General features: G+C 32.3%; 1 protein-coding gene across 1 annotated transcript; it reads left to right on the top strand.

The window, feature by feature from the left end:
* The first annotated feature begins 101 nt into the window (after positions 1-101).
* On the top strand, positions 102-3,802 carry LOC128178886 (uncharacterized protein PF3D7_1120000-like). The gene is made up of 16 exons (XM_052846274.1): positions 102-146; positions 263-307; positions 478-549; positions 724-777; positions 930-986; positions 1,186-1,227; positions 1,380-1,430; positions 1,547-1,591; positions 1,729-1,782; positions 2,163-2,225; positions 2,348-2,410; positions 2,560-2,622; positions 2,737-2,799; positions 3,061-3,153; positions 3,389-3,478; positions 3,602-3,802. The coding sequence occupies exons 1-16, from the start codon at positions 102-104 to the stop codon at positions 3,668-3,670; spliced, it is 969 nt and encodes a 322-aa protein (XP_052702234.1). The 3' UTR covers positions 3,671-3,802.
* Positions 3,803-14,542: the final 10,740 nt, after the last annotated feature.

Raw genomic sequence — 14,542 nt, 5'->3', positions numbered from 1 at the left:
ATCCATCAACGATTTCTTGTATCGGGAAGTTTCTTTTCATGAAATATGCTAGAAATAAATTTTAATTAACCTCAAAATTATAATTTTTATAGATTACAAACATGGATCACCGTATATGTTTTGGCAATGAAGCTTTGAGTAGCATGGTATGTACAACTGTGATAAAATTATCTGTTGTTATGAAAATTTTATATTGTTCAAATGAAACATGTTTTGGAGAATTAATACTTATTTTTCCCCCTCATTTCTCTTGATTTTGAAGATGGATGAAAGATCTAGTCTCATAGAAAAGGCTTTGAGATATATGGTATGTTAATTCGTGGTATCTTAATTAATTCGTACTTGTCAAAAACCATTCTTCATGATTTAAATTTACATACTACGGTCATGAATTTTTTTCTATTATTTTATACAATATATGCGATACGTTGCAACAGAACTTTTTTGTCCTTAGACAAAGAATTATTATTATTACAGGAGGAAACTCGGATGGAAATCGTTCGCAATTTCCAATTGTTTCTGAAAGATTACGAGGCAGAAAAACAGGAGGTATTTTATTTTAACTACAGTCACTTCTTATCAGAGCTTGATATGAATTTTTTCTCATACACTTTGCTTTATAAGACATCGGTGCAAGGAATCATTTTAAAAAGGCTTATCCATGATACGTTTACATACGTATTGGCTATCAGAAAATTATGAGGACTTGAATTTATTTAACAGATTGGGGACGAACGGCGTCGAACTATTGTGCGAAATATTCAGATGGAATTGATGGTAAGTTAATGCCCTTTTCTACATGGAATTTCATTCTTTTTTTCTTTTCTTTTTTTACCTTAAGCCTTGTTACTAAACCATTATATTACTCCGATATATACCATAAAGGAATATATAAATCTTTAAAAAGCTTGCGTTTATTTTCATTTCAGACAAAGTTTATTCAGAGAGAGGACACACTGCTAACTGAGTCCATCGCACAGTTACAGGTATAGGGTTTAGTGTGTTTAAAAGTTAGGTTTCGTGGTTTTTAATTTTCGTTAAACATACTATCAAATCCCACGCAAAAACTACATTCTACATTAAGTTTTAACTACAGTTAAAGGGTTAAACGTAAAATGCATAATTATCCTAATTATTAAAAACGATCAGTGTATTTTTGTAACAGTTTCACATGAATATTAACAGAAAGAGACCGAGGACGCAAAAAGAAAGATTCAAGAGGCATGGGTAATTATTAAAACAGTATTCTTTAATTAACAAGCTTAAAGGAAACATATGAAAATGATAAAGCTATGAAATAGAATCCATTTGCATTTACGTTCAAGATTCATTTGATTTTACTGAAAATAGCTTTTTCCTCATTTATTTTCTTTTTGTAGAACACCGAGTCAAAAAGGAGGCTGGTGAACCAAATACATGAGGACTTATGGGTAATAAATCAATCAATCTCACAAACTGCCTAAAGCTTTTGTTTTGTTGATATCATTTCAAATATTGTTTTTCTGTAACTGAGTAACATGATATAATGAAATATACATCTTTGCAGACTGAAAGAAGGATTCGAAATCCTCAGAGGGCCAGAATAATGATGGTGAGAATTTTTTAAGATTAATTTCTGTAACACATTTTATGAATAGATGGTAATATATTGCATATTGGATCTGCTTAAATATCTCATGTTTTCTTAAAATACTAGTAGTTGGTTTCAACATTAATTCTGATTTTTAGGACAAAGTAGAGGGACTTAAGATAAACCTCCAAAAACTCCAAGAAGAACTGATTGTGAGTATGCACAAGTGACTACCCCGGTACTTTGTTTAATATAAAGGTTTTGTGGGCCGTTTCCTCCAATAGTTTTAGTAACTACAGTTGAACTTCGATATCTCGAACTTTGATATCTCGAATACAATGGATATGTCAAAGTGATGTGTAAGTCCCAACCACTTTTTTAAAAACTATTTTACCCTTGATATCTCAAACACCCAGATAGTTTGAAGTTTTTAAACAGTCCCATCTAGTTTGAAGTTTGACTGTATAATAGTTCAATCAATCACAGTGAGCTTGTATAATCGTCCACCACGTGATAAGACCTACTTCCCTCATGTTACCAAGTCTTTGGTCAAGACTATTATACTGAAGTTTTTTTTAAATTCTTTTGACAGAATGAAATCAAGGAAAGAGAAAAGTATAGGCATGTTAAAGAAACCTACCAGAGGGAGTTGTTGGTTAGTACATGCATTTTGCTACTTTGGAATTTTTTTTTAAAAAAATATGAAAATTATTTCAATATTAAAGTGTTGATAAAAAAGTTTCATGTACATGTATTTATTTCAATATTTTTTGACAGACAAAGTTTGAAGAAAAAGAGAAACTTCGACAGATGAAAAAGAGATATCTGAGAGAGTTGATGGTGAGTATGTAATATGTGATACTATAAGAAATAACTGCATGTTTCATATAGACACTATGTATCTCAATTTTAAGTTGCCGCATGTCTGTAGCTCCTGGGCTGAATTCTACTGTAAATTTTTATAAGATTATATACTTATCTTTTAAAAGACAAAAATTGAAGAAAAAAAAGAGATTTGCCAGCGGAGAGAAGAATTGCATCACGAGTTGATGGTCAGTATATATGATACATATATTCTATGTATGACAAAGAAAAAATTGATATATGCGTAATATACATAACATTTTGATCTTATATTTGATGTTAATTTTTTAACCTTCTGATAGAAAAAATTCAAAGAAAGAGAGAGGCTCTGCCGTTTGAAAAAAGCATGCCAGAATGAGTTGATGGTCAGTATAATTTTTATATTAGGTTATCCCCCATCTTAATCAGTGTATGAAATTCATACCCCTTTCACTATATTTAAGAGCATTAACCACTTTACTGTAACTTGGTTTGTAAGAGTTTTTCATGCAATATAACAAATGGTATATTTTATAAACGCTTAATTAGATGGGTACCCGGTAAGTGCCTATGATTTAATTAGGAGTATTTTTTAAAACTGCAGTTTGATTATCAACATAATAACAAATGTGTTTTTCTGTTTACAGAGTTACCACAGGAAGAAACAGGCTGAAAATGAATGCTTTGTACCTAGAAAGTTATTCCTTTTTAACATTGACACATTCGTCTGTCCTCCAATGGTATGTTTTAAAATGCGCATTCATGTAAACTAATAATTTAATATAATAATTGATAATGAATTATAACTTTTCTTTTCCATCTCTTCTTTTATTTCATTCATTTTTCATATATAGATGTAGCAATGGTAAAAGTTCTAAAAGATGTTTAAAGCCTATTTCTAAACCTTGTGCTTTTGTTTTATCACATAAAATCAATAATACTACATGTAATATCTATTCATGATTCTTCTTGTAGCCTCAGTGTGAGCCACAGAAACCAAAAAATGAGGAAGTTTTTATAGAACCTAAAGATGACAGCTGGCAAACAGTAGAACCTCTCTCAAAGGTACACTTAATGGAAATTGATGTTCATATATGAAATTAATTAGGTACTTTTCTTTGAAAACTTTGTTGTCTTAAGGTTGTATCGCTGATTTAAATATCCGTTTCTTCTCATTTGCTTTTACAGGCCAAAACAAATTCAGGCTGTAGACAAAGTTTGAGAAGCCGACTGAAGAAGTTCTTTGGAAGAAAATAGATATTCCAATTCATAGCTTATATTGTTAAAGAAGAAATCTGCATTTTTTCCCCAGAATTTATAAAGTTGTGTTGTTGATTTGTTTTTTGAACTTAGAGTATTGTTGACATCATGAATTTAATACATGTATTTAGTGCCATTTAAGATAAAATAAATTACATTAATTGATTTAAATAAATATGTTTGATTTTCATGTCACTTATGAGATTTTTTCTTCATTCTCATTGAGCTAATGGGGGGGGGGGAGTGGAAAATTTATTCTTCAATGAATTCAGCACTTTCTAACAAAATTTCTAGATTACAAGTTTTGAACTGGATATGTATGTACCTGTAGTCTTCTGTTGCATGTGTAAAAGTAGGCAGACAAATAACCATTGCTGACAGAGAAATATGGAGAGTTTTCCTGATGTATATTTATTCCTGGTAATCTGGGTAACAAAAAAGGCAAACGTTCACATTTTCACCGAAACATTTTAATTGTCTTTGTAGATAATGTATATGTTGCCAGTCATGCTTGTCTCTAAATATGCTAAACATTCCTATTCTCATTAACACCCCACTCTTTCTTAATACCATACCTTTGAAAAAAAACCCCAAAAGAATAGACAAAATAATTTAAAAAATCCTTACTTCTTCTATCTAATGAACATTTTTTTTTCAAAATGTTAGTTATCTATACAACTTGAATACCTGCAGGTATAAGAAAGACAATTTTTTTACAATTACCAAATATGGTATTCTCAGAATATATAATAACGTAACATTCCAAGACTAATGTATGCCTTTGCATGACACATATGATTAGTTTGGCATGTCTGTTTATAAAGATATGTAAGGCAGAATATGTTTTGGATTAAAAAACAATAAAAATTTGAAAACCCACTACATGTATTTTAGGCTCTTCATTGACCTACGTGATATTGATGAAGAATGTGTCTGGTTGTGTGTAAAAGACCAGTTTAGTGTTCTGAGTTGCCTCCCCTTTTTCAACAGTCACTTCTGACAGAGATAATGCTGGCAAGTTGACCTCAAAGGACAGCTGAAAAAAAGTGATTCACAGGCTGAGTGATGTTTATTCATAAAATATATTTCAAACTTCTTTGTTCTAGTATTTACGCTGTGTACCATATACATGTACATGTAGTATGCCAATACAGTACTGAATGTATAGCAAATCTTCACAAAGATACCTTAGAATTTTAAACAAATAAGACATCTTAATTCTTATAAAGTTACTGAGTTAATTGCCAGATAAACTTCTATATAGATTGACTACCGATAACTTACTTCATATAGATCCTTAATAAAACCTGCTTTGTCCCAAACTGGTGAAATCTGATGGGAGATTGTCAAGGTAGTTGAAGAGTTAGTGACCTTGACATTGGGTTTATCTACCATCAAGGTCAGGACTTCTATTCTACTGTGTCCAACAGAATTGAAGATAACTAATTTTCTGTTTAAAAAACAACTTTAAATTAAAAAATTGGTTTGGTGCAATGGCATTAAAATCATTTTATTTACTAATGAATTATTCAAAGGGGAACCAATCTTCCTGAATTATCAACTTTTTAAATGGTTTCTGGAGATTTTCTGGCAATAATAATGCTTAAGACTGTATGTCATAATTATGTTAATATGTGGTTAGGGTATAACACTCAAAATCTTCAGAAATTGAGCCAACAATAATAATGATGAATCCACTGATAGTGGTTGTAAATTAATTAATATTTACATTCAGTGTATACATGTATTTTCCCTTAATATGCGACGTTCAATTTTCTATGAATACATTTTGCTTATTCATGCAAACGCGCAGTATTGAATTTGTCTGCACCGCTTGGTGTGTCATAGGACCGACGACATCCAAAAATAAGCATTCAATGCTTAAATAATTCAACTGATATATAATCTGAACAAGAAGAAGAAGAAAGTATTTGGTATTTTTCTCTTAGATTAAACAAATAAGATTGTTATACTTTCATGTTAAATACTGAAATCTGATTGGTTAAGACGCAGTTAATAATATTTACTATTACCCTCAGCGTTAGCAACGCACTTGGCAACGGGTAACATTAAAAAATGTTACATGCGCGAAAATTATGCGCGTACGGTTCGCTGTAGAATTCACGTTATTCCTATATAAAAGCAGTAAAATTTTCTTAAAAATTTTAAAAAAGACATTCAGTATAACAAAATAAATAGTGCCTGTTTGGGAGGATAACAGTTGAAATTGACACCCCTCGAAAACCATTGTCAACCTCCGCTTCGCGTCGGTTGACAATGGTTTTCTCGGGGTGTCAATTTCAACTGTTACCCTCCCAAACAGGCACTATTTATATATTGTTTATTTAATTGTTTCCATTCACACTGTTTCATTCATTTATTTATACACTTATTTATTTAAACAATGAAATGCTTTCTTTGGTGATTCATTCGGGATGTGAAGGTAGCGACATTGCAGAAAAAATACAAGTCTGTATTTTACTAGAATGCGCAAATATATGCCCAATGAAAAGTTAAGCAATGTGACCTATGTGCAATCTTGTTTTTCGTGTGTCAAATGTTAATTCATAAGAAAATGTTCATTAATTCATGACTTTTGAATGCATTTTAGACATTTCAGGTTGAAACATTTTGTCTCTGATATATAAAAAAAAACCCGAGCAGAAACAAGGAAATTAATTTTCATAACTGAATACAAATACCAAAATTGTGAAATTCATGGACTCTAAGTTAGGGGTCCTCGGACAATATGGCCAAATAGTGAAAATGTGTTTAATCTAAGAAAATCTTCTATTAATTCTTTCACAACAGTGAAGATAAACTAAATGCATCATTGTGATGATCATGGATCCCTATGTCAAAATTGCAAAATTCATGGCCCCTGGGTCAGGAGTTCAGACCCTCAGGCGGGACCAATGTGGCCATATAGTGAAAATGTATTTAATCTTAGAAAATCTTTTTATATTTTCCATATCATAGTGGATATATTATGATGTTCATGAAACCCTCTACCAAAATTGTGAAATTAATAACACTTGGGCCAGGGCCATGGGTAAGGCCAATATGGCCACATAGTGAAAAGTAATTGTATTATGAGGCATTAAATATAATGTAGGCCATGCCCTTATGGATTTGTTCTGACCCCATGAAAGAGAAAAATACCAAATATTTTGGAAACTGTTGAGATCCCTGTCACCTATAAACTAAGGTAGTCAAAGTTTGATACAATGAACATGTATAATACGTTGTATGTTTACTTTTGCTGTCTAATGTAACCGCAAAACGCAGAATATCATTTGAAACTTTTTAGGGTCTTCAAAAATTTCGAGCCGCAGAAATACCCGATATACGGTATGTTTTATATCGTAGAAAATTATATATATTTTAAAGAAGATAGAAGATAAGATAGCTCAAAAGCTCATTTAGTTTAACTTTTTCAAAGTTAATTTTTTTCCAATTTAAATTATTTGATAATGTTATAGGCCTAATAGAAGTTTGCAAAAGCACAATATGTAATTGTATCCTGTTTTGAATATTTTTACAAACGATAAGAAAAAAAAATATCGCCTTATCCACTGATCTTCTTTTCTTATATTTTTTCTGTACTTAGTCTCGTGAAATTAACTAAATGCATTGTTATTATGTCCATATTGCACTCTCCTAATCTAACTGCAAATGGGGCACTCCAGGCAAATTATAAAAGCGGGAGTATACGTAACAGTCAGAAGAGTCTCAGATAAGGGTTCAGACTATAAAATGAAGCTTAAAATGCAAACAGCTTCGATTCATCAAACCTTGCAGAAGGAGAAAGTTAACCTCAGTTATCTTCCTTTGAATGTTAGGTTGAAGTGGGTTAAGATAAAGAAGCAAAGAAAGATAACACAGGTAAACTCAGACCAAAATTTTGAAACATTTTCTGCTTACACACACCTTTACCCCCCCCCCCCCCCAAAAAAAAAAACCCAAAAAAAAAACCCAAACAAACTAAACAACAACAAACAAACAAAAAAGAGAGAAGAAATTCTTACTGATAAAGGTTATAATATTATATTGCTAACACAATCTGCACATTTTATTTGTTTGCGTTCACATACAAAAAAATAAAAAAACTAGCCTCGTATTATCATTTTTTGATTAATAGACCATACCCTCACTGTATGGATATTAAATATAAGTACATGTACATATACAATCGAATTTCTGTGAAAAATACTTTATTTTTAAAGTACATTTCGAATTTTAAAAAATCATGAAAAATTGATTAACGAACTTCGAATTTTGGTGTAAAATGTGGGCGAGCATTAAAGATAATTCTAAATAGCAGCAAAGATTCCTTAAAAATATCGATATTTATGCCCTGTGATGTAATATGCTCGTAAAGTGTACCATTAAACTATTTTTAAAATATTCATTCATTTTTTTTTCAAGAAATATGATGATACAATCGTATACATCAAAGGACGAGAATTGAAGGCCACATATCTTGGCATCATTAAAACATCAAATCAATATTTTGTCATGATGAAGCATTATAAAATAGAAAAAAAACTTTCTGTGTATATATTCGGAATAATAGATGTACCAATTTTTATATACTGATGTATATGTAGTCGAAGGCTATAAAAAGAGCAAATTTTATGAACCTCTAAGAGATCTTGAGAGTATATATATTTCAAGCAAAATAGGATTCGAAAAAGCTAAAAAATTGATAATAATTATTGTGTAATTTTGGAATAGTCGCCATTCGCAACTATGCACTTTGCCGATGTCGCAGAAAATGTCATATTTTTGGGTATGAAAAAGGTTAGACAGTCAGAGATGACACCAGATGGTATTAAGTTGACATTATATCTCTCAGAAAAAGGCCCTTATTTTCACCTGTCCCTCGTAAATGTGCCGGTGAGAACAATAAAACGCCGCAGACACTTTTAGCACTGAACACTTTTAAAGCAAACATAGAAATTGCTCCGCATCACACTGTAGTAAAACGACAAAATTGCACAAACAGTATGCCAAAAAAATCACTTGTCTTTGTTTTTGTTTCATTTTCCGCCCATTATACCATATGAACATTACACATCCATAAATCTACATTAAATAGCAATATACATCACTGATATGGCTGATATTTTGTGACCGATGAAATGATCAATCGAATTTCGCCATGTGACTCATCTCGCGTCAATTCACGGTAATGGTCGAGTTCCGAGCGGGCCGCTTATAAATATAATTTGATTGTTACAGCAGCATCCATATCATAATCCCCATCAAGAGCGATGAATAATTTATTCATAATTAAAAACATTCTATATCTGAAGCAGATGAAAATCCATGTTTGTGCGAGTATCTGTTTAAAACATACGTTTGTGTGAATGATTAGGGGAAAAGGGGGACGATGCTTTAAAAAAAAAGTTTTATCATTTTAACGCTTTAAAGACAAACGGTCTTCCATCTGATAATCCCAATCGGTCTTAGATTGTGGCATCGATAAATAAGAGAAAGAATTTATTTTAGTCAACCTGACTTTATACTTCATGGCCGGGGATTTATTTATTTTTACAACATGGCGCTAGAAAAGATAGATGGTACTTTAAGCCTGATGTCGGCCGTTAATTTGAAACAAAACACACTTTTGAACACGATACAGACTCGTAATTGACGGGAATTTGTCGATGAACTACACTTGAATGTCAAACATTTCAATACGAAATCCATCCACTTTATCTCCCCAATTTGTCTAGTGCAAATAAACAGATAAATGATGGACATTATATCACTGCCTTCACGCCAGCTTCCTTACCAGATTTCGATATGCTGCAAAAGTTCAAGCCGCACCAGTTTTTACACCGGAGAAAAACAACTTGCTGCCCACTAGCACTGGTCAATGAACTTCATCTTAGAAGGTTTTGACCGAAATGCAAAGCTGTCTAGACGGAATTCAATGTAAAATATTAAGAAATAAATCACATTCATTTATCTATGTTTTACATGTATACAGTGTATATGAAAAAAAATATCAAACAAGCACTGATCTAAATTTTGAAACAGATCAAAACGTCAGATGTGAACATTTTGCATCTTGATGCATGGTTGACCCCCGGTAAAATTTGCACAATTTTGTGTATATTGACTTCAACATAAAATCTCTCGCCAATTCACGTTATTTAGTCACATTAGTACAAGTACATTACTTAAAAATCTAAAATAATACCAATTTTAAATTCATTTTTTTTTTCCAATTTTTCTATGAGATTACATATTTTGAAAATGTATATCGTTTATAATAATCAGGCGGTTACTAAAACCGGTACAATATTTTCATGTGTCTGGTGGTCACTTATCTAGAGAGCATACACGCGAGTAATAATACACAGCGTGAGGATTAAGAGGGTATGAGTAGGTTCATTTATTGATGAAGTTTACAACGAGACAAGTGGTGTTAAATAAATTAGCGGGCAGCATCTGCTAACGTCGGGGTCCAGGGGTTAACTTCCATCCACTTCCATCCGATATTAATATCCTCGGGTTCGGATGGCGCGGAAATAAGCCGAGGGCAGTTTTCTGGAATTGGCCAAGAACAATTAAGGAGACTTGATGATGCTGGAGGATTATTGGAGAAAATCGGACTTCGATCTTCAAAGAAAATGACTGCAGGGGTGTTGGAGGTCAAATCCACTTAGGAAATAACAACCGAGGAGAATATAAAAAGAACCCAAAACAAAACAGAAATATTTCAATCTGTGTTATGCAATGTAAGTTGTAAAACGATAGTATTGTATTAAACTTCTAGATCATTGATTTTTTCACAATGCAAAAGTTTTAAAGTTTTAAATGTATTAAATTTTTTTTTACATTATTTAAAAAAAAATACAATCATATGAATCTTTGTACACTATTAGGAGCTTTTATCCAAACAAAAAAACCAAAATCTTATAAAAACAATAAATCAACCCCAGCCCATTCTCCACACATTAACATCAAGGTACAGAAGTGAACTTTTAAGTTAGACATTTATAATCGAATTGCTTCAGTAACAGTGTCAGATGTTCTTTTATATATTTCTCCGATTCCGTATAATTGCATCGAGTTCAGTATAACATCAACGGGACAGATTTCCACACGAACGACAATAATTTATATGGGTTCTATGAATCACCGGCATATCGTGTCCAAAATATCCGACGGGAAGCGGATATAGGGGGCGTTTTTACAATTATCGAAAACGAGGCGCAAACGAGATTGGATTAAACCGCTACCAGTATATTTCATACAAAAGACAGAATAAATTAGTGGACCCCAAATCAATTTTACGACAAGTGAAAAGTGTCGTCATCAACAAGCTGGCCAGCAGCTCGAAGTAAATTGTAGCTAACGTGATCTAATTATTTCTCTGAACTTCCCATTAACACTACTAATCAAGATTCACTGGCTGTTTAATGAGCAGACCTCTCTCGCCTCCTAAATCATTTCTCTTTAAATTGTCTCTTTGCTCAAGATTCCATTTATATCTCGATTTCATTGTCAGACAGTGTTAATCGCTTTTATTAGTTATGTAAAGTCGCAATGGATTATTGATTTATTCAAATTCTTTTATTCAATAGATTAAAATTGATTTTCAACGCAAATTGGAAAGTAAACTTTTGGAGAATTTGTTGTCACTTAGGAAAAAAAAATATTATTGCAATTATTGGCCGTTTTATCAATATATTGATAATAACCTAACATAAATTGAATGTAAATGATGGCGTTAATTGATTAATTTTTGAATTGATAAATTGATTACTGCCTAATGCATGTTGTATTATAGCACAAATATTACCACTAAAACTGTTTAGGCTACAAATATTGACACATAAAATAAGTTTGCGTGATAGTTCCGCGAAAATGCCTTTGTTCTCAACCTTTTTACAGGAAATGTGGTTGTCATTGTCAATATTACCTACGATACGATCAACAATCCCTGATTGTTTCATTAATTAACACCCATATCTGACATGCAAAATGTGACTTTAGTTAATTTTGATTCATTTATTTTGCCATGCTTTTTTTTAATATGGTAATAAGTTTGACAAGAGGCGCAAATTTCGTAATAACCTACAAAACCTTACCACATGCACACATAAGAATACATCGTGCCTAACTATCGATCAAAAATAGCAAGACGTGAAAGGGTCTTATACCTGGTGCTACTGAAATTGTCCCTTTATTTGCATATTATATCAAGATTTTACTCCTATCAAAAGATTTCTTTGAGAAAAACATACTAATTAAGAACACTGCACCTTTTATATCAAAATAACCCCCCAAAAACACCTCGAAATCTCAAAAGAAAATACTAGTCTAGAGCCCATGATAGAACGTTTAGCTATTAAGGACAATAGATGCTCAATAAATTACCAATCAGACCTACCGTATATTTTAAAGAATTGATTTAATGCGACGAATTAAGATATTTAGTAAAGAAATGATCCAAATATTCTATGTTTATAAAATTTCTTTAAAAAGAAAAGAGCTCTTCATATCAAGGAGTCTAAAAATGATTAGGGCTAATCAGTCCTCTTAAATAAAAGAGAAAAACAGAACCATGGTGGGTGATAGAGAAAGTACATCAGTGAGATGTTCCCGGGACCGATTAAAAATCACTATCTGTGGCAATGGCAACAACACCGAACTCTTCAAGACGCCCGTAAATCGTCTGTATACATGCCCAAAAATGACGAGTCTCTTTATCATGGAGTGACACCTTCATTTTCTCTGCTCTGAGTAAGTGCAGATCACGTTTTGGCAAAAAGGTCTTGGGTCGAATCGGGATCAATTTCTCCCCCCGTCACTTCTCCAGACCGTCAATGAAACTTACGAGCAGGGTACCACAGATACTAAAAGTCGATCCGAACAAGAAGGATTTATGTCACTGCAATCGGATAATAATTATAAAATCGAAATTGGAGAGAAGAAATCGTTCACGCTCCAGCAAGGCTCCGTGATTTCTATTATATATGTATTCCATACAAACCATATACTTATCTTTGTCGCATTCGATAATCTGGAGAGATCTTCTCTTCGGTCTGGCCTGTCGTCTGTATGGATGAAACATGCAGACTACGCGTCTCAGGAAGGCAGACGATACGTTATTCCGTGACTCTATTACCTAGATTTTTGCTGTCATCCGTAAAGGTACCAATCGACAAGATTTATATGCAAGTCAAGAGAAGCACTGCTTGGATCAATCTGCATCGTTTGATACTGTACTTACATAGAACAGTTAAGTTCAAAATCCCATTTTGTATTTCAACGCAGAGTGTGAATATTTACATGTAATATTGTACATTATTATACTTTCATGTTAAATACTGAAATCTGATTGGTTTAAACGCATTTGATAATCCGTTCTATTACCCTCAGCGTTAGCAACACACTTAGCAACGGGTAACACAACGAATTGTTACATGAGCGTAAATTATGCGCGTACGGTTCGCCGTGGAATTCACGTCATTTCTATATAAATCTCTAAAATTAAGACATTTAGTATATAATAAAATAAATAGTGCCTGTTTGGGAGGATAACAGTTGAAATTGACACCCCTCGAAAACCATTGTCAACCTCCGCTTCGCGTCTGTTGACAATGGTTTCCTCGGGGTGTCAATTTCAACTGTTACCCTCCCAAACAGACACTATTTATATAATATATATCTTTTCCATTTGTTATATTTGTCAACGATGTGTAAATTTGATAAATTGATAAAAATTTGATATATTACCAGTATTTGATTTTTTTTTCCAGATAAATATGTCAGAGCGCAGATACTTGTTGTGCATATTAAAGCTAAACTTTTAACCTGGTGTGAACTCAGATTAATGCCTACCATGAAAGTTTATTACAATATCATACATAAGTCTTGATATTTCTTCGACCTGGCGATAACAAAACGGCTGCGCATGAGCGCAGGACGTTACAGCAAATAACTACACACGTGTGTCTATAATCTGGTATTTATCTCGTTATTTTTTCTTTCTTACTTCTTATTATTTATGATTATTGAATCCGATTTTATTATTATAAATTGTATTTCATCTAAACTCCTCGATCCGTTGTTACTAATAATCCAAAAATAGAACACATGACCAATTTAGGCGGAGTTATTTAAAGCGTTTGTATTTTTTTTCATCGAGTCCGAAAAAAAATGGATATACAATATTGTTGTTACGCAATTGACTTCAAATGTAAAAATTTGCAGAATAGTTATATTTATAAATTGTACAATATATCAAAATATTTTCAAAATTTTAAATATTAACGCCATATACACTGTATATACACCTTCAATTGTGTAATAGATAATTTTATTAAAATAACAAAACTCTAAAATGTTCGGAAAATTGATGCATTTGAATGCAAATGTTTATTTTATATGAACTATTGCGAAAAAAAAATTTAAAAAAAAATTCTGGAACTCTGTAAAGTTTGGTCACTTTTTTTGGGGGGGGGGTTGGTTGGTTAGCGATTTGAAGAGAGCATGGTCACGTGATACCAGTTTGCCTAGGGCGTTATTAATTCCAAATAATTGAGGATGCGAATCTCCGGATTATTCGCGCCATGCTGACTTATAATCACAGTGATTGGTAGACGGTCAGTGATCGATATAGGGGCTAGGGACAGATTTAATTCGTCAATAACAAGAAATTAACTTAAGAACCACTCCATCAAACTGTCTTTTCATAGTGTTCTTAACTTTTTTTCATCCTTTACACACACGAAAAAAGAAAACATAGGCGCAACTGGTTTTTGATTCGTTGAACAAATGCGAATTTTTACAGGTTGCATCGACGAATGAATGATCTGCGGCCATCAAGTACAGGCATTTTTTACA

The sequence above is a fragment of the Crassostrea angulata genome, chromosome 3, assembly GCF_025612915.1.
Source record: "Crassostrea angulata isolate pt1a10 chromosome 3, ASM2561291v2, whole genome shotgun sequence".
Lineage (NCBI taxonomy): Eukaryota > Metazoa > Mollusca > Bivalvia > Ostreida > Ostreidae > Magallana > Magallana angulata.
Note: the sequence above shows the minus strand (reverse complement) of the source record. Positions and strands in the feature narration are given on the sequence as shown.